We start from the raw sequence: 21,259 nt of genomic DNA on the forward strand, positions 1-21,259 counted from the left end.
GCGTTTCAAAACATCCTTGGCAAAACAATACATGAAGAGGAAATGAAAAATAACAATGAAAACCAACAGTGGGAGGTAGTACAGTAAAGGAAAAATTAATCAAAGAGGAAAAACAAATCAAGTTAAATAACAAAAACAAATAAATATGGCTGTAAATACAAACCATATCTCAATAGTAACCCTAAATGTTAATGACTTAAACTCACCAATCAAAAGACATAGGTTAGCAGACTGGATTAAAAAAAAGATCCAACAACATGCTGCCTACAGGAGACATCTGATAGGAAAAGACATACTCAGACTGAAGGTGAAAGGTTGGGAAAAATTATACCACTCACATGGACCTCAGAAGCAAGCAGGGATGTCCATACTTATATCAAATAAAATAGACTTGAAGGCAAAGTTAATCAAAAAGGATAAAGAAGGACACTACATACTACTCAGGGGAACCATACACCAACAAGACATAACAATCATTAATATATATGCACCAAACAATATATTTGGTGCAGCTATGTTCATTAAACAAACCCTTCTCAAGTTCAAGAGACAAATAGACCAAAACACAATAATCATGGGTGATTTTAACACACCTCTCACCACTGGACAGATCTTCCAAACAAAAGTTGAATAAAGAAACTATAGAACTTAATAACACAAGTAATAACTTGGACTTAATTGTCATATATAGAATATATCAACCAACATCAAGCAGATACACTTTTTTCTCAGCAGCACATGGATCCTTCTCAAAAATAGACCATGCATTATGTCACAGGACAATTCTTAGCAAATCCCCAAAAAAGTAGAGATACTACCATGCATTTTATCTAATCATAATGGAAATCAACGATAAAATAAGGAAGAAAAATTCCTACATCACATGGAGAATGAACAATATGCTACTGAATGAACAATGGGTCACAGAAGACATCAAGGAGGAAATTTAAAAAATCTTAGAGGCAAATGAAAACTCAGACACAACATATCAAAATCTCTGGGACACTATGAAAGCAAGAGGAAAATTCATTGCATGGAGTTCATTCCTTAAAAGAATAAAAAGCCAACAAATAAATGATCTCACACTACATCTCAAAGCCCTATAAAAGCTTCTACAGCAAATGCAGTAGACGGCAAGAAATAATTAAAATCAGAGCTGAAATCAATGAAATCAAAACAAAAGAAACAACTGAAAAAATTGACAAAACTAAAAGTTGGTTCTTTAAAAAAATAAACAAGATTGACAGACGCTTAGCCATGCTAATGAAGAGAAGATGAGAGAACCCAAATTATTAGCATACGGGATGAAAAAGGCAATATAACAACAGACACTACAGAAATATAGAAGATTATTTTGAAACGTTATAAGTCTAATAAAATAGAAGATAGTGAAGGCATCAATAAATTCCTTAAGTCATATGATCTGCTCAGATTGAATCAGGAAGATATATACAACTTAAACAGACCAATATCAAGCAAGGAAAAAGAAGAATCCATCAAAAGATTACCAACCAAGAAAAGCCCAGGACCAGACGGATATACAGCAGAGTTTTATAACACCTTTGAAGAAGAACTAATACCAATACTCTACAATCTATTTCAGGAAATAGAAAAAGAGGGAGTACTTCAAAATTCATTCTACGAGGCCAATATCACCCTGATTCCAAAACCAAAAAAAGACACCTCAAAGAAAGAAAACTTCAGACCAATATCTCTAATGAACATAGATGCAAAAATCCTCAATAAAATTCTGGCAAATCGAATACAAAAACCTATCAAAAAGATAGTGCACTATGATCAAGTGGGATTCATCCCCGGCATGCAAAATTGGTTCAACATATGGAAATCAATAAATGTAATCCATCACATCAATAGATTTAAAGATAAGAACCATATGATCATCTCAATAGATGCAAAAAAAAAGCATTTGATAAAATACAGCACCCCTTTATGTTCAAAACACTAGAAAAACTAGATATCAGGAACTTACCTCAACATTGTAAAAGCTATCCATGCTAAGCCTCAGGCCAGCATCATTCTAAATGGAGAAAAACTGAAGGCATTCCCTCTAAAATCTAGAACAAGACAGGGATGCCCTCTCTCACCACGTCTATTCAAAATAGTTCTTGAAACACTGGCCAGAACAATTAGACAGATGAAAGAAATTGAAGGAATAACTAAAGGAAAAGAAGAACTTAAACTGGCACTATTTGTTGATCATATGATTCTATACCCAGAAGACCCAAAAAACTCTACCAAGAAACTTCTAGAACTAGTAAATGAATTTAGCAAAGCGGCAGGATATAAAATCAACACCCGTAAATCAAAAGCATTTCTGTATATCAGTAACAAATCCTCTGAAAAGGAAAAGAGGAAAACTACCCCATTCACAATATACTCAAAATAAAATAAAATACTTGGGAATCAACCTAACAAAAGAGGCGAAAGATCTTTACAATGAAAACTATAGAACCCTAAAGAGAGAAATAGAAGAAGACCTTAGAAGATGGAAAGATCTACCTTGCTCATGGATAGGCAGAATTAATATTATGAAAATGACCATACTACCAAAAGCACTATTACAGGTTCAATGCAATTCCAATCAAAATCCCAATGACATTCCTCACAGAAATAGAAAAAGCAATCATGAAATTCATCTGGAAAAATAAGAGACCAAGAATAGGTAAAGCAATTCTAAGCAGGAAGAATGAAACAGGTGGTATTATTATTACCAGACCTTAAACTATACTACAGAGCAATAGTAACAAAAACATCATGGTACTGGCACCAAAACAGGCTAGTAGACCAATGGTACAGAATAGAGGACACAAAGTCTAACCCACAAAATTACAACTACCTTATTTTAGAACAAGGTGCCAACCATGCACTGGAGAAAGGATAGCATCTTCAACAAATGGTGCTGGCAAAACTGGAAATCCATATGCAACAAAATGAAATTGAATCCCCATCTCTCACCATGCACAAAAGTTAACTCAAAATGGATCAAGGATCTAGGGATTAAACCAGAGAATCTGTATCTAATAGAAGAAAAAGTAGGCCCTAATCTTCATCACGTGGGGCTAGGCTGCAACTTCTTTAATAAGACACCTATTGCACAAGAATTAAAACCAAGAATCAACAAATGGGATGGATTCAAACTAAAAAGTTTTTTCTCAGCAAAAGAAATAATATATAAGGTGAATAGAGAGCCTACATCCTGGGAACTAATTTTTACCCCTTAAACATCAGAAAGAGCTCTAATCTCTAGGGAATATAAAGAGCTGAACAAGATAAGCACCCCCAAAAAAAATCCAATCAATAAATGGGCCAAGGACCAGAACAGACACTTCTCAGAAGAGGATATACAATCAATCAACAAATATATGAAAAAATGCTCATCATCTCTAGCAATCAGAGAAATGCAAATTAAAACTACTCTAAGATACCATCTCACTCCAGGAAGAGTGGCAGCCATTGTGAAGACAAACAACAAGAAGTGCTGGCGAGGATGCTGGGGGGGGGGGCGGTGCACTCATACACTGCTGGTGGGACTGCAAATTGGTGCAGCCAATATGGAAAGCAGTATGGAGATTCCTTGGAAAACTGGGAATGGAACCACCATGTGACCCAGCTATGCCTCTTCTCGGACTATACCCAAAGGACCTAAAAACAGCATATTACAGGGACACAGCCACATCAATGTTTATAGCAGCACAATTCACAACAGCTAAACTGTGGAGCCAACCTAAATGTCCTTCAGTGGATGAGTGGATACCAAAAAAAAAAAAAAAAAAAAAGTGGCATTTATACAAAATGGTATATTACTCAGCAATAAAAAACAATAAGATTATGGCATTTGCAGGGAAATGGATGGCATTAGAACAGATTATGGTAAGTGAAGTTAGCCAATCCCAAATGTCTTCTATGATATAAGGGGGGTGACTCAAAATGGGGTTGGGAGGGAGAGCAAGGGAGGAAGATTACCCCTAGATAGGGAATAGGAGTGGGAGGGAAAGAGAGGGAGAAGGGGAATAGCATGGATGGTGAAAGGAGACCCTCATCATTATACAAAATACATATATGAAGATGTGAATTTGGTGTCAACATACCTTATATATAATCAGAGATGATAAATTATTGTATAATGATGTATTTAGAAATGTAATGCAAAATATTAATAAATAAATAAAGATTTCTGTTCTGCAAAAAAAAAAAAAAAAAAAAAGAAAGAAAGAAAGAAACTTCTGGAATACTATCCAGTATACTATGAACATTCCAGAAGGAGAAGGAAAGAGACAGGAACCATTTTCAAAGAAATAATGGCAGAATATTTCCCAAGTCTGGGGAAAGAAATAGAGAGCCAAGTCTAGGAACCAAAAAAGATGAATCCAAAGAGATGTATACCTCAATCTATCGTAATCAAATTGTCAAAAAATTAAAGACAAATAAATTATTGGAAGAAACAAGGGAAAAATGAATCATCATGTAGAAGGGAAGCCCTGTAAGACTACTAGTGGAATTCTTAGTAGAAATTTTGCAAGCTAGAAGGAAGTGGAATGATAAATATTTAAAATTCTGAAAGAAAAAGGCTTCTGGACAAGAATATTACAGACAGCAATCCTGTTTCAATAAAAAGATAAGACCCAAACCAATAAAATCAGAGATGAAAAAGACTGATACCAAAAATATACAAAAGAGGTTCATGAACAACTATAACAATAAATTAGAAAATATAGAAGACATGGATAAATTCCTGGATATATACAACCAACCATGACTGAACCGTGAAGAAACAGAAAACTGAAGAGATCAATAATGAGTCAAAAGATTAAATCAATAATAAAAAAGGTCCTAAGAAAGAACTAGATAGCTTCACTGCTGAATTCTACCAAACTTTTAAGGAAGAACTAAGTTCTTCTCAAAACTATTTCAGAAAACTGAAGGGAATATTTATATACTCATTCTTAAGGCCAGTATTACTCTTGACACTAAAATCGAGAGAGAGAGAGAGAGAGAGAGAGAGAGAGAGAGAGAGAGAGAGCGCGCGCGCGCGCGCGCGCGCGAGCGAGCACAGACTAATATCACTGATGAACACAAATACAAAATGTCCTTATCAACATACTAGCAAACTGAATCCAATATCACATCAGAAGGACTAGACATGTGACCAAGTGGGATTTACCCCAGGGATGCAAGGACAGTTCAATATATGCAAATCAATAAACATGATAAATCACATTAATAGAATCAAGTATTAAAACACATATGATCATCTCAACATATGCAGAAAATGCATTTGATAAAATTAAACATCCCTTCATGATAAAAATTCAAGATTTGGAAAAAGAATGTCAATTTTTTTCCTTTTAAAAAAACTTTTTAAAATTTGTTTTAATTAGTTATACATGACAGTAGAATGCATTTATGCACTTTGATAGATCATACATAGATGGGGTATAATTTTTCATTTTTCTGATTGAACATGTTGTAGAATCACATAGGTCATTCAGTCATATATATACATAAAGTAATATGTCTGTCTCATTCTACTCTCCTTCCTATCCCCATATCCCTTCTCCTCCCCTCTCTTCACTCTTCCTCCACCTCATCTAAAGTAACTCTATTCTTCCCTAGTGCCCTGCCCCCCATTGTAAATTAGCATCTGCATATCAAAGAAAACATTTGGTTGTTTGGGACTGCTTCTTTCACTTAGCATGATATTCTCCAACTCCATCCATTTACTGGCAAATGCCATAATTCAATTCTTCTTTAAAGCTAAGTAATATTCCATTGAAAAAACATACTAGCAAACTGAATCCAATATCACACACACACACACCCCACAATTTCTTTATCCATTCATCTACTGAAGGACACCTAAGTTGGTTCCCCAGTCTAGCTATTGTGAATTGAGCTGCTATAAACATTGATGTGGCTGCATCACTTTAGTATGCTGACTTTAAGTAAAAAGAATGTCAATTTTTGCCACGTTTATTCAATATAGTACTGGAGTCCTAACCAAAGCAATTAAGTAAGAGGAAAAAATAAAGCACATCTTGGGCTGGGATTGTAGTCAGTGGTAGAGCGCTTGCCCCATACACATGAGGTCCTGGGTTCTATCCTCAGTACCACATAAAAACAAGCAAATAAAAATAAAGATATGATGTCCATCTACAACTAAAAAAATTCAAAAAAAAGAAACAAACAAAGCACATCTTAACTGGAAAGGAAGAATTTAAAAAATTCCTATTTGCATATATTATCATAAATATTGAAAGGCCCAAAGACTCCACCAAAAAACTGTTACAACTGATAAAATCCATAAAGTAGCAGAACATATAATCAACATATAAAAATCAGTAGTATTTCTACATGCCAAGAGTGAACTGAAAAAGAAAACACATAGTTTAAAATGGCAACAAAAGAAAAAATTACATAGAAATAAACTTTATCAGAGAGGTAAAAGATCTCTTTCATGAGAACTGTAAAACACTTATGCAATATGATAAAAACACACAAAAAGAGAAAAGATACTCCTGTTTGTGCATTGGAAGAACTGTTAAAATGTCTATAATAATCAAAGTGATCTAGAAATTCAATACAATTCATATCAAAATACCAAAATGATATTCACCACAGACACCAAAAACAGACTATTTGTATGGAATCATAAGAAAATTCAAGTAACCAAAGCAAATTTAAGCAAAAAGAACAAAACCAGGGGCTGGGATTATGGCTCAGTGGTAAAGTGCTCACCTAGCATGTGTGACACTGGGTTCAATTATTAGCATCACACATAAATAAATTAAATAAATCACACATAGACAACTGAAAAAAAAAACCAAAGATATTACAATACTTAACTTCAAAATATACTGTAGCCAAGTAAGGTGATAGGCACTTATAGTACTGAAAACTAATTTGGAAGCTGAGATGGGAGAAATGTTGAACTAGAAAAGTGCTAGGGGGTGGATGGATATAATCAATACATGCTGAATATATGTATGAAAATATCACAGTTAATCCTGTTATTCTGTACAATAATGTCTTAACTAATTATGAACTAGGAGTATGGCTCAGTGGTAGAGCATCAGCTTAGCACACACAAGGCCCTGGGTTCAATATATAGCACAGAAAACACAAACACATACACATACCCCAAAGCTATAATAACCAAAACAGCATGGTAGAGGAATAAAATCTGACAAACAGACTAAAGGAAAAAACAGAGAATACAGGCAAAGGCACCAAGTTCATATGCTGGGGAAAGGAGAGTCTCTAATAAATGGTAATGGAAAAACTAAATATATACATGCAGAAGAATGAAACTAGACCCCATCCCATCCCCATCTCTCGTAATATACAAATCCCAACTTAAAATGGACTAAAAGCTGAAATGTAAAAATATACTACTATGAAACACTAGAAGATAATAGGGAAATGCCTCAGGATATTAGTCTGTGCAAAGACTTTTGGATAAGATCTCAAAAGTACAGGCAGGAAAAGCAAAAATAGACAAACGTGATTATATCAAACTAAAAAGCTTTTGCACAGCAAAGAATACAATCAATAAGGTAAAGACAAAACCTGAAGAATGGAAGAAAATATTTGTAAACTATCCTTCTCACAAAGGACTAATATCCAGAATATGAGGAACTCAGCAGCAATAGCAAAAAAAAAAAAAAAAAATCAAATAATCCTATCACAAAATCAGAAATTATCTCAATAGATATTTCTCAAAAAAAAGACAGATGCCCAACAAATATATATTTGAAAATGCTTAATAATGATCACCAGGGAAATACAAATCAAAACCACAATAAGATATTATATCACCCCCATTAGAAAGACTTATTATCCAAAAGACAAAAAATGACAAATGCTGGTGACAATGTGGATAAAGAACTCTATTCATAGACTGTACTTGTGAATGTAAATCTGTACAGTCATTATGAAAAAAAGTATTGTGGTTCCTCAAAAAACTAAAAATTATAACTACTATATAATCCAGCAATCCTATATATAGTGGGTACATATCCAAAAGAAAGGAAAAGAAATCAGTACATTGAAGAAAGATCTGCACTATGATGTTTACTGCAGCACTAATCACAATTGCTAAGATGAAATCAAACAAGGTGTTCATCAACAGATGAATGGATTAAGAAAATGTGATATACACACTTAACCGTAATACATAAAAGGAAGGAAATCCTGCCATTTTGGCAACATGAATGAACCTTGAGGACTTTATGTCAAATGAAAAAAGGCAAGATACACAGAAAGGCAAATATTACTACAATGTTCTCTCTCGTATGTGGAAGCTAAAAGAGTTCATTTTGTAGAAGCAAAGAGTGGAACAGTGGTTACCAGAGGCTAGAAAAAGATAAGGGGAAGTACAGAGAAAGGCTGTTTAGTAGGTACAAAATTTCAGTTAGGTAAAGGAATAAGTTCTAGTGCTCTTTAGCACAGGGTGACTATAGCCAATAATTAATTATATGTTTCAAAATAGGGACAAACTGTCTTGTAGCTTTGAATTTTCTCACCAAAAAGAAATGATAAATGTTTCAAGTCATAGATATGCCATGTGCTGATTTGATTACTATACACAGTATATATAATATCAAAATATCACACATTACTGCACAAATATGTACAATTAGTACGCGCAAATTAAAAAAAATTTTTTTTTGAAACAGTGAGGGGGATCTCATGGGAACAGAAAGGAGACCTGTGGAACAGAGAAAGGGGACCAGGGGAGAGAGGAGGGAAGAGAAATGGGAGGTACTGGGGAGTGAAATGACCCAGTTATATTGTCATATTATGTACATGTATGAATATATAATCACCAACCCTATTAGGTAAAATTATAATGCACCAACAAAATAAAAGTTTTAAAAATTCTATGAGATCTTATGAATGAAAAACAGAACTTCTAAAATGTAATGTTTGACTAGTTAAAAGAGAGGACATTGCTGAAAAATGAATCAGTGTCTGGAAAATTAAGCTGAGATTTGCCCTAAACACACACACACACACACACACACACACACACACAACACACAGAGACCAAAAAAAAAGAACATATAAAAGTTAAAAGAAAAATAAGATGAACCCACAAGTTCTACTGTATAAAGAAAATAGAAGAGGGGTGAGACAATACCAAAAAAAAAAAAAAAAAGTATTTTTAGAATACTAGAAAAATCCTAAACATCAATTCTCATGTGCAATTTTTATTAATTACAAGTTAGTCCCTCCTTTTTTCTATGTTCCTTTGGTGTTTTACTATCAAATTGTAGTATTTATCTTTTAAGTAATAAGTCATAATACGAATGATTTCTCAGTTTACATATTTGTCTTTGACTAAACTGACCTTAAAAATGCGCTTATCTGGGTTGGGGCTATGGCTCAGTGGTAGAGCATTTGCCTAGCATGTGTGAGGCACTGGGTTCGATTCTCAGCACCACATATAAACAAACAAACTCCATTGACAACTAAAAAAAATATTTTGAAAAAATGGTCTTATTTTTTTCATTTTTAAATTCTCAGCATCTATCACAACGTCTAGCATAAGGCAGTGATAATTAATAGGTTAACAAGTTATATTGATAAGCATTCACTTGAGATTTATTTGCCATGAAGACAAGCTAACTATTCACAATGAAAGAAAATATATTAAATGCTTTTTGCATTATTTAAATTGCCACATGTAACTCTAAAGTAATAATGTATCAAATATGAAACCTCATTGGTTACTGCAACAATTCTTAAATTTCACAAAAAGATATTTACCTGTAGTTATGACTACAACAAAGGCACTGATAAATACAAGCAGAAAGTGAGGCTGCTAAGGTGTGCATTATATATACCTGGAAAAAAAAACAAAGAAAATCACTTTAAGTATTAATATTTTTAAGTATAATCCTTTTCAAGACCTAATATAATTAGCATTTTCAAAAAGGTGAAAAAGGTTTTGTCTCTATAAACTATATTTTTTATAATATGTATTTCCAACTAAAAAAGTCTCACTACAAAAAATTTGCAGAAAAGAGCAGAATTTATAAAACAAAGCAATTCAAAGGCAGTAGAGTCAAACATTTGTTTTGAGGAAGACTCTAAACATGGCATGACGGGAAGTATAACAGTAGAATCAAAGATGAAGGAATAGTTAGGTAAGAAAGTAGACTAGAATATTAAGATTCTCTGATTATTATTTTTAAGTAGGTAAAAATGGGGAGTGAATAAAAACCTAATTGTTATTTTCTATTTCAACTATCAGTAAGACATGTGAAATAAATTAAAAATGTCACATTAAATGAAGATGTAAGACCAAATATAGGAGGCTGCAAAATGATCATAATGTTTTGTAGCTTCTCCAGTACAATGCTGGATTCTTATTTCTTTTTTTTTTTTTTATTGGTTGTTCAAAACCTTACAAAGCTCTTGACATATCATATTTCAAACATTAGTTTCAAGTGAGTTATGAACTCCCATTTTTACCCCACGGATTCTTATTTCTTGATTCATTGAATCTGGGCTAGCCTATGACCTGCTTTGACCAAGAAGACTCACTAGAAGTAAGATGCAAGTTCTGAATCTATGTCTCAAATGGCCCTGCAAATTCTACTCTTACTGCTTTTAAACCGCTACAACTCTCATGTGAAAAAACCTAGGTAGGTTGAGCCATAAGGTACACAGACATTTGGTCAAACATTATTCTGGGTTTGTCTGTGTGCTTCCAGATGAGATAAATATCTGTATCAGTAGTTTGATTAAAGCATAGTGCTCTCCATAATATGGGTAGGGATCATCCTATCAACTAGAAGACCTGAAAAAAAAAAAAAACCCTAAATAAGAGGGAACTCCTCTTGCCTACTGCATTAAACTCAAAACTGAAATATCAGCTCTTCTTGTGTCTTGAACCCATTTGCTTTTAGACTGGCAATTATACTACAGATTTTCCTGGTTCTCAGATCTTCAAACTGGGACTCTCTTACTTCTGTCTGTCTCTCTTTCTTTCCTCTCCCCTACATAAACTATTGCGATTTTGTTTCTCTGGAGAACCTGGAGTAATGCACTAGGCTTGCCTGAAGGAAGCTGAGACACAGAAAACTCAGATTCCTGCGTCAGCCCTGCCAACCACAAAAATGTCAATGTGGCCACTTCAGGTCATCCACAGTTGTCAACTCACCAGCTGCCTAGATGAATGAACAGTCCATAGATCAGCCTTTCTGGGCCAAACCAGAATAACTGACAAGCCAACACATAGAACCATGAGAAAAAATAAATAAGAACTTTTTAAAGCCATTAATGTTTCAAAGTCATTTTTAAGCAGCAAAAGTTACTTACGGTAGCAAAAGATAATGTAGTGGTACGTAGCTATGCTATAATTAAACTGTATACATGTGTGCATGATATTGGGGATCAAGCCCAAGTGTGCTCTACCAGTGAGCCAAATCCCCAGTCCTTTATATTTTCTATTTTGAGACACAGTCTCACTAAGTTGCCAAGGGTGGCCTTGAACTTGCAATCTTCCTACCTCAGTCAGCCTCCTTAGCTGCTAAGAGTAAAGTTTGGCTAAAATGAACACAGTCTGACAGAACTTAAATTCCAAAACATGTAATAAGCACTACAGTCATTTATACTACAAAGCAGTAAAGGAAGAGAGGTGACAAAAATCAAATTATCAGAATTAAATTATTAAAGAGGGTCCATTATCAGGCAAGGAGAAAAATCAGATTTTTTTTTTTTTTTGGTATGTAAGTATGTGTGTGTGTGCGCGCGCTCGCCGGGATTGAACCCAGGGCTTTGTGCATGCAAGGCAAGCACTTTACCAACTGAGCTATATTCCCAGCCAAGGAGAAAATCAAATTGGTGTGACATTATAACCTTGGAGGTGGGCAAAAACCACATGTTAGACTATGAGGTTAAAAAAAAAAATCCAAGGAATATGAAGAGATAATCAAAATCAGCTATTCCAAAGGATTTCATATTTCAAGAGTAAATATGAAACATGAAGTGTGATATCCACAATGAATAAAGTGGAATAATGATGGATAAGAGGATACGATAGTTATGCATTAGAATCACTGGAGGAATGTCTTAAAAATATACATATTCATGGGATTTTTCACAGACTGATTTAATGAGTTTGGAGTAAACGTAAGAACTCAAACTTTTAACAAGCACTGCAGGTCATTCAGCTAACCTAGAGGAGTGACGGGGCAAGACACTTCACCCCATTGTCCTTAAAAAATGTAATCCTTTAAAATTAACAAAGAAAAACCTTACTTTCCATTAGTACTTTTATACCAAAATATTAAGTTTTTATCCTTCAAAAACAATCAGTATTTTGGCTAAATGTACTACTTAAAGAATTACAAATCTACATGTGTACCTACTGCTCTCATCATAATGAAACTAACTAAAACTAAATAACTAGCATTTTGATTTTTTAAAAATATATTTAAAAGAAACTGAATATACTATTGGGTACAAGTAACATAATAAGTCTGATCTGCACCAGAAGTTTTCTTTCATAAGAATCAATATAAACTTGGTAATAAAACAACTGCTATATCTAGTGTGATGTTCAAATTTTCTTTTTTAAAAAAGGATTAACATTTATCTTTCACTTTTAACATCACATATAGGTGAACTAAAAGTTTAAAATCAACCATACTTACTTTATTGCTTTGGCTGTCAGGATGAGGTGGTGAATCAAAGTTTATTATGGCATGTAGAATATCATGTGTCAGATTACTAAGGTGCAATAATGGATTGGCAACTACTGTTTTGGCACTCGCTGTACAAGCAAAGAGGAGAGGCACTGAGGTTTGTTCTGACAGAGGGCTAGGAAATAGTGGTTCTGATGTTTCCTTAAAAACAAAGAAGAAAAATATGTTAAAACTATTTAAAAAATATTTCTAGTTTTAATTCATTATTTAGGTAATTCAGAAATTCCTTGAAAAACTTCAAACAACTGAAAATTAAAATAACAACATAATTTACAGAGTTAGAACTTGAGATGGTCAACATTCCAGCAATCATATTTAAAAAATGATGAAACAGCCAGGCACAATGGCACATGCCTATAATCCCAGCAGCTGGGTAGGCTAAGACAGGAAGATTTCAAGTTCAAAGCCAACCTCAGCAATGATGAGGCGCTAAGCAACTCAGTGAGATTCTGTCTCTAAATACAATACAAAGTAGAGTTGGGGATGGGGCTCAGTGGTCGAGTATTCTGAGTTCAATCCCTGGTACCAAAAAAAAAAGAAAAAAGAAAAAAAAAGAGAAAAGATGTCCCTTTGTAATAAAGAGGAGCTCATCACTTTACAAGATAGTCATGTAAAGTGTGAATTAAGCAAGTCATGAATAGTACGATAGAGAATTGTCCTCCAATTGCAATATATTCATAGCTCTAAAATTCAAAATTTGATGGGCTACAAAAAAAGGAGCATTCCTTAAAGCAAGTATAATTAAGAAAAGCAACAGTTTTAGTATTCAAAACTAGAAAATACAACAAAAAAACTATTTCAGAGGTGTCTATTTTTGACTGATTAGAAGTTACATACCTGTTGGGATTCTTGCAAAAGCAAAATCAGTTCCATTCTCACAGATGCAAGACCCCCACCGTGGGAGCCATGAAGTATGCAGTAACTAAGAAACATTCTCAACAGAGACTGGTATTTCAAAAGCCACTGTCTTTTTTCCTGAAAATTTTCTCTCAGTTGTTTCACTTTTATTTGATGATGCAAATCATCAGAATTCTCATTTAATCCGAATTCATCTCCATTGTTCTCAAATGCACTCTGTAGTTCTTTTGCATCAGAGCAAAAGTCACAAGTCCTCTGAAGAGCTATCACCTCTTTTTCAAGCCAGTGGTATAGCTGGTAACGCAATTTTCCACCATCTATTTCATAGCCAGTAGATAAAGTACGAAGTTCTACTGTGAGAATTTTTAAACATGCTCTAAATTTTAATTGAACAGCAATTATATCTTCTGATGGATTTAACACATCATTTTCATCTAGTGTGCTGAAAGATTCTGTGTAATTACTTAGTTCATCTAATTTTTTATCTATTTTTCTCTGTAGAGGTTTTAGTTCTTTCAATGAAATAGGAAGATCCTCATTTTCTTCATCATTTTCACTATCCCATTTTAACTCTAAAGAGTCATCTTGAAACATGACACTTGGTTGGCTCCAATCAAAAGAGAGAGTGGAGTTTGATTGTTTCTCTGAGGAACCCTCAGAAGAAGATTCAAAACCATTCATCAGTGATTGTGACCAATCAACAGCTGAAGACTTATCTTCCTTTGTATTCAATTTTAATGGAGAAGAATCTTTACTAGTATCGAGAAAACTAGATGCTCTACAAAGAGGTTTTGTTTTCTTGATGACTTTGGGCATCTTTGATAATACTTCCAAAGCCAACATAGGACAGCCAGCATTTAGATGAGCACTAGCAGTAGTGAAAAATAATCTTCTTTCACTTAAATTAATTGTTCCTGCCAGTTCACTTTTTCCTGTTAAACCCATGTGTGTGGAAAACGTATCAGATGATCCAAAATGACGTCTCAGCAAAAGAGGATGTGTTCTCAGATAATTGTAGAAATTAAAAACTGCAGGATTACAGGCTGACATCATTACTTGATCTGAAAGTAAATTCATTTCATGAATCAAGAAAAGTTCTTTAAGATCTCAATGGGGGTATTTATATCATTGTCCCTTTTCTTTACCATGGAACCTTTACCTGACCTTTAGACGAATTTTTATTAATAGACCGCACAAATCCATGGCATTGAATAAACAAGAACACAAATGTAATAAAAATGTTCTAAAAACAGTAGAAAAACAAAAGTTATGCTGATTTCCCACTAAAACAAACCTCTTCAGGTAACATTTAGTTCTTTTTCTCCTGTTGCCCTAGACATACCTCCTCAGTCTGCTTTGCTAGGCCTGCTCATCTTCTCTACCTTTCAATGATGAGCACCTTAGGGTTCAGTTCTTGATCTCTTTTTTATTTTACTCCTTGAGTTGAACTCACATATTCCCATGGCTTTATAAATACCTTCTATATGCTGATAATATGCACATCTCTATATCTAGTCCCAACTTCACCCTGAATATCTAAATTCCTATCTAACTTCTAAGGTCTACATTCTATTTCCACTTAGATTTATACAATCTTGCCTCAGAACCTATTTCATTTAACATGCCATATGCAAAAATCACTTTTTTTCCTTGTTTGCAGTATAGGGGATTGAACCCAGAGCTTGTAGATGCCAGGTAAGCACTCTATAAATGAACAACCTCCTCAGATCTTTTGATTTGTTGAGACAGGGTGTCATTAAGGGTCTCACAATGTTGCCCAGGCTAGCCTCAAATTTGTGATCCTAAGCCTAAGCCTCCTGAGCAGCTGGGATTATAAGTGGGCACCAGTGGGCCCAGCTGGCACAAATTATTTTTTACCTAGATATTCTCTGTCCAAAGTTCTTATTAGAGAAGGCTTCTTGATAGAAAACACTTCCTCATATTATTTATCTACTGCTCAATCTACTATTCAATCTAAGAAGCCAGAAATTAGCCTTGATTTCTAATTCCTTCACATTTTATATCCAATCCACTCTTGGCTAGCCAAACTTAAAATATCCCAAATCCAAATACTTATCACTGCCTCTACCCCAATCACCCTGGCCCACACCACTATTATCTTTTGTGTTTTCTTCCAGAAGAATACAGGGTTAACTGGTTTTAAAAGCATCAAAATATATATACATACCTATGTGTTTGTGTGTATAATTTATACAATAATAAATGTAGGAACAAGAAAATGACTTATTATTTTTCCCCTTCAATACAAAGAGGCCAGTTTGAAAATCTTTAGTTCATGATTTATTTATTGTTGTATATTTTGTTTATATTTAAACTGTATCTTCTGTTCACATGTTTATTTTCTAATGATACCTCACAGACTGAACTTAAAGGCATCTCCTGGCATCCATAAACATTAAAGCTTTGAATTTAAAAAAAACAAGAAAATTTTTAGCTCAAATGGTGGCTAGGAGACTTGAAGAACTAAGTCTCATGGCTTTATAAGGTGATATTTTCTGATTAAATGATGCCACACAGGAAGTGATGAACTAGAAGCTTTTCTAGTTAGTATTCCAAATGACATGTCACCTATTGTACCAGCTACCAGACACAATTCAATCCTGGAAAAATATTCACAAAGTAAAGCCCATCATTTTATATGAATTTACATAAAGAATTACATTTTATACTAGCCTCCAAGAAAGCTTTAGCAAAAAAAATTTCTACAAAAGTCCAAAGCAGAGCTCCAAAGGATACACTTAAAAGGCCCTCTACATTACTTATCTCATGAACAAGATAGTCAACAACTTAAGACCTTCTAATCACATCACTTAAGTAAACTTTGTTTATGTGAATACATCTTTTACCATAATTCACAAAACACCATAAATTCAACTTATTATAAAACTGGCTTTACATCCAAAAGTATTTATATTCAAATGTTGATAATATATTTGTGTTCAATAAATCCATTTCATAAAAATATAAAATCCAATGTTCTTGGTTTTCAAAGGACATATCTTTCTGAAAAGTAAAACTATACATATAATCCTATGTCCCAAAGTAAATCATAAAGTCATAATGCCCATAAATTTGTTTTCTACTACCCTTCGTGCCCAACAGTGGTCTACACAGTCAGCAAATACTAATAATACTTGTAATTGTTAACCTCTTAAAAGTATGACTTACCATCATCCTCTCTGGTAGGTTGCTTTATTAATGTTTCCAAAGCACCACTATAATCTTCCAAAATCCAATATGCCATACTCCGTAGAAAAGGATCATAATGCATATTTATATGCAAAGAACTGAATTCATTGACGGGAGAATCAATTCCCAAAACCTTTTTACGTAAAATAGATTTATATGTTGCAGACATATCAAATTCAGATTCATAGAGTCTTGCTATTACAAGAGCCAACTGAATATCATTCAGCTTTTCAAGACATACCTTTAAAAAGAGAAATACTATTTATAAAGAAGCACGGGCACCTTTCATTTTAGGATAAACTCAACTTTCTAACAACTAGAAAAACACAAGGCTTTATTAATCTCCAAAATTACCAAAGAAGGATAAGAAGAAACAAAACATATATTGCCTGTTTTAACAAATCCATTAGGTAAGAATTATGTTAATATTTCAAAATCTATTGGCTATTACTAAATACTTATTTGAGAAAAGATTTAGCTGAATGAGGAAATAGCAAATAATTCTAAACAATGTCAATGCAAGTCATATATTTTATAAATTTACTCTCAAGAGTATATTCTCTATTCACCCCAGCAGAGTACAGCATTTCCAAATTAAAAAGTTGTCTTGATTCCTGTATGAGACTCTGAGCCAAAGGATACTTTGAGACAGAAATGGAAAATCTATTCATAATTTTTTAAGGTTTACAGAGAACTAATCACTGAAGAACTTTCTAAGGTTCATCAACTAAGACAGAGTCAGATAAACATTTAAATATGTTTAAAGTGAGAAAAGAGATCTTTTGTTAACCTGTTCATGTTTTAGGAGTCCACATAAACTATTTATCCTACTAACCAACCAATGCAAGGTAGTTTATCTTAATTCTGTATAAATACTATTCAATCTAAGTGACAAAATTTTTAAAGCCACTATTAAAGATTATCAGTTATTTCAGTTACTTAGGTTTGGGTTGTTATCTACTAAAGCTGAAATTAAAATATAAAAATTTAAGATCCAGATAAAGACGGGCTGGGGTTGTGGCTCAGTGGTAGAGTGCTTGCCTGGCATGTGTATGGCACTGGGTTTGATCCTCAGCACCACACAAAAATAAATAAATAAAATAAAGGTATTGTGTCGGTCTGCATCTAAAAAATATTTTTAAAAAATCTAGATAAAGAGCTTAGAAGGATGATAATGCAATTTTTTTAAAAAGTTTTATTCATTACCTCAATTGCATCTCTGAGGCAACCAGCTAAAAGAAAAAATGCTGCAGAATGTTCAAATCTTTGTTTGCCTAGCAAAGAAAAGGCATTCTTTAAAGCTGCTTTACGCCACCTCTCCTCTTCGAAATTGTGTCCAAAAAACTGTGTCATCCTGGTATCTTTTTGAGACCTATAAAGGAAAGGAAAGTAGGTAAATCTTGGAATATAATGTTTCTATATCCGAACAATCTTCTAAAGTTAGGACTTAAAAGTTAGAACTTAATAGAAACATTTGCCAGTTCATAAATTACTATGTATCTGCTTTACCTAGTGAAAAAAGAATACTTTTCCATCCATATCTCTGAGATTACTTAAAAATTTTCTTTCAAATTACAAAGAACATTGCATTAGCAGCATATAAAAATTATTAAATTAAGGCAAAATAATAATTATGTAAGCATTTATATTCATATAAAATAATATTAACTTCTGTGCTACTTTAGCATTAAAACATCATCAATAACCTCTTCCTCTTGTCCATCAAAGGATGACTTTGGTGATCAAACTCTTTAACAAATTTCCCCTACTGAAAACAATCCTGAAAGACCAGTCTCTCAGAAATGGATTTGACATTATGATTTTCTCCCAAATGTTGTCATGCAAATCACTTGGAACAAAATCCAAAACAAATGGTGAACTATTTATGGTAATCTCCCCCTGCTGTGAAGAAGTGAAAGAGAAAATTCTAAATGAATTCAGCTTGGAATAAGATGAGCACCCAAAGGAGGGAGGCAGTTTTAATGGATCTACTAGCCCATAAGAACTCAATGAGGCAGACAGCAGATGCTTGTTCCAGACTCCACCAATTCATCATCTTCCCCACACCAAATGCAAGTTGTTGGCTTTCGTATCATAGAAGCAGCTTGAGAAGTTCTTAAAATAAGAAAAAATACATTTCTGGACTGATAAATCTCAAAACAAACAAATGTGACCTGATCAGGTTTCTCCCACTTGCAGAGAACACCTAAGATTTTTTCCTTTGAAATATCTTCCTAAACACAAAAATAATTAAAAATCTACATGAATCAACATCAACAAGAATAAATATTACTTTATGCATTTACTCCTAATGAAGTTTTTTTTTTTTTTCCTTACCTATATAAGCCCCAAATCACAGCTTTCTTTTTCATTGCAAGGTAAAAAATGGCAGCATCTAAAGGATCATTTTTTCTATAAAAGGCTGCTTTGGCTACCTATAATAAGAAAAATATTGTTCAAAATTTGACAGAAATAGGTTGTAAGTCAACAAATAATTGCCTTCACATATTAGACTGCCATATGTTATCTATTTCAATGTTAAATAAATCTTTTTAATATATCCTATGAATATATGTGTATACATACAAACAAATAAAAGTAACTTATGATACTGAAGGATACAAAGGGGAGGTAACAGGACTACTTCCTTTTATTACAAGCTCTTCTGTACTATTTTATTTTTCTAAACATGTACTATTTTGTACAAGTCAGAAATATACCACTAAACAAAGGTGTCAACTAGAATTTTAGGAATTAAAATGTAAATTTTTAAAAATTATATTAACATTTTGAAAAATAAGGACTATTTGAAAGTATATTGTTGCTCTCAAAACAAAAGGGAATAATTGAGAGCAAAGAAAATATGGATTGTAATTTAAATAAACATCCAAAATGTATCTATTTATTTTTACATCAAAACAAAACATGCTTACTTTTTCTATGCATTTGCGTAAGATGCGGGTATTCCGGACCCACCATCCCACACCCATTGCTCTTAGTTCAGACCAAGTGGGATCATCTTTCTGCATTGCTGGCAACATGTTTAACAGTTCTTCTTCTGCTACTGAGTGAAATGCCCAAGCAAAATGACTAGTAGACAGGCCTGAAGAAATGTCAAAAATGTTTATAAGAAATATGAATATGAGATAAAACGATTACCAGAAATGTGTATTACATATTTGCAGTAAAAATGTATAAGTTTTTATGAGATTCACAACTATACTTAAATCTTTAAGAGTGCTAGAAGTTGAGTAATTTATTATTTTTGGTTTTCCAAACAACTGTGGCACTCCAATGAGCATATATTTTGTACATATATTTTTTTGAAAAAACATAATAGATATTTATGGCAAATGCCACTTGCCATTGTGCTACAGTATTTTCATTCTCTAGCAATTACCCATGATCCTTTTAAGACAAGGAGAAACACTTTAAGCAGTATTCTATATTGGTATGCTTCCCTCCTCAAAGCTGCTTCTTACTTTTCTCTGGTCAACATTTGTTTTATGGACTTAATTCCTTAGAATTAAAAGATATTAAGTAAATAGTATAGCTTAATGAACTAAGCACAGCACTGCACAGACTCCAGAATTTAATGCATACATTAAATTCCAGTTTTACCACTAACTAAATATATAAATGTGGGCAAATAATTGAGTTTCTTCCTGTCTCAGTTTCTTCATTCATTTATAAAATGGGACTAATCATGGAACTATCATATTACATAGCTTTAAAGATTAAATAAAATAATATAGCTAAAGAACTCAGAATACAATTTGGCCCATAACAGTAACACTCCTATGTTCATAGCAGCATTACTCACAATAGACAAAATGTGGCACCAACATAAATACAACAGATGAATGGATTTTAAAATGTGGCTTATATCCATAATGAAATACTACTCAGCCTCAAAAAGGAAATTTTTGCAATATGTAACAACATGGTTGAACCCTGAGGACATAATGCTAAGTGAAATAAAGTACCCACAGAAACAAATATATTTCATGAGTCCACTTTGCTGAGGTATCTGACATGGTCAAATTCATAAAATCAAAGAGAGGAGTGATGGTTATCAGAGGCTGGGAAGAGGGAAATGTGCAATTACAATTCAGGAATCCTCAAGTTCTGTCAAACAAAATGAATAAATCTAGAGTTCTGCTACACAAAATTGTACCTATAGTCAACAATAATGTATTGTTTGCTTATAAGTTTGTTAGGAGAGATCACATGTTGTGTTCTTACCACAAGAAAAAAAAAGAATACCTTTGCCACAAAATCATAGGGGGAAAAAAAGATGATAATATAGGCAGAGAAGTAGAGAGAAAGAGAAACAGATATTGACTCTAACAAAACCAAAAGGAAAAGCTAAAAATGAAAATAGAAATTAAGGATGTCTTTGACAGGCTCATCAACAGACTAAACACAGTCAAGGAAAGGATATGTAAGCCTACAGT

The 21,259-nt window shown here is 33.4% G+C and overlaps 1 protein-coding gene across 2 annotated transcripts in view; it reads right to left on the bottom strand.

Moving 5' to 3' along the window:
• The window catches only part of Dmxl1 (Dmx like 1), a 166,473-nt gene that overhangs the window by 73,304 nt on the left and 71,910 nt on the right, over nt 1–21,259 (bottom strand). For both annotated transcript variants that reach the window (XM_077801239.1, XM_077801235.1), the window contains exons 20-26: nt 19,736–19,905; nt 19,140–19,237; nt 18,009–18,174; nt 16,782–17,043; nt 13,572–14,653; nt 12,684–12,875; nt 9,790–9,866 (exon numbers count right to left, since the gene is read on the bottom strand). In XM_077801239.1, coding sequence (XP_077657365.1) covers nt 9,790–9,866; nt 12,684–12,875; nt 13,572–14,653; nt 16,782–17,043; nt 18,009–18,174; nt 19,140–19,237; nt 19,736–19,905 — 2,047 coding nt within the window. The remainder of the gene's footprint in view (nt 1–9,789; nt 9,867–12,683; nt 12,876–13,571; nt 14,654–16,781; nt 17,044–18,008; nt 18,175–19,139; nt 19,238–19,735; nt 19,906–21,259) is intronic.

This window comes from Urocitellus parryii, chromosome 1, assembly GCF_045843805.1.
Source record: "Urocitellus parryii isolate mUroPar1 chromosome 1, mUroPar1.hap1, whole genome shotgun sequence".
Lineage (NCBI taxonomy): Eukaryota > Metazoa > Chordata > Mammalia > Rodentia > Sciuridae > Urocitellus > Urocitellus parryii.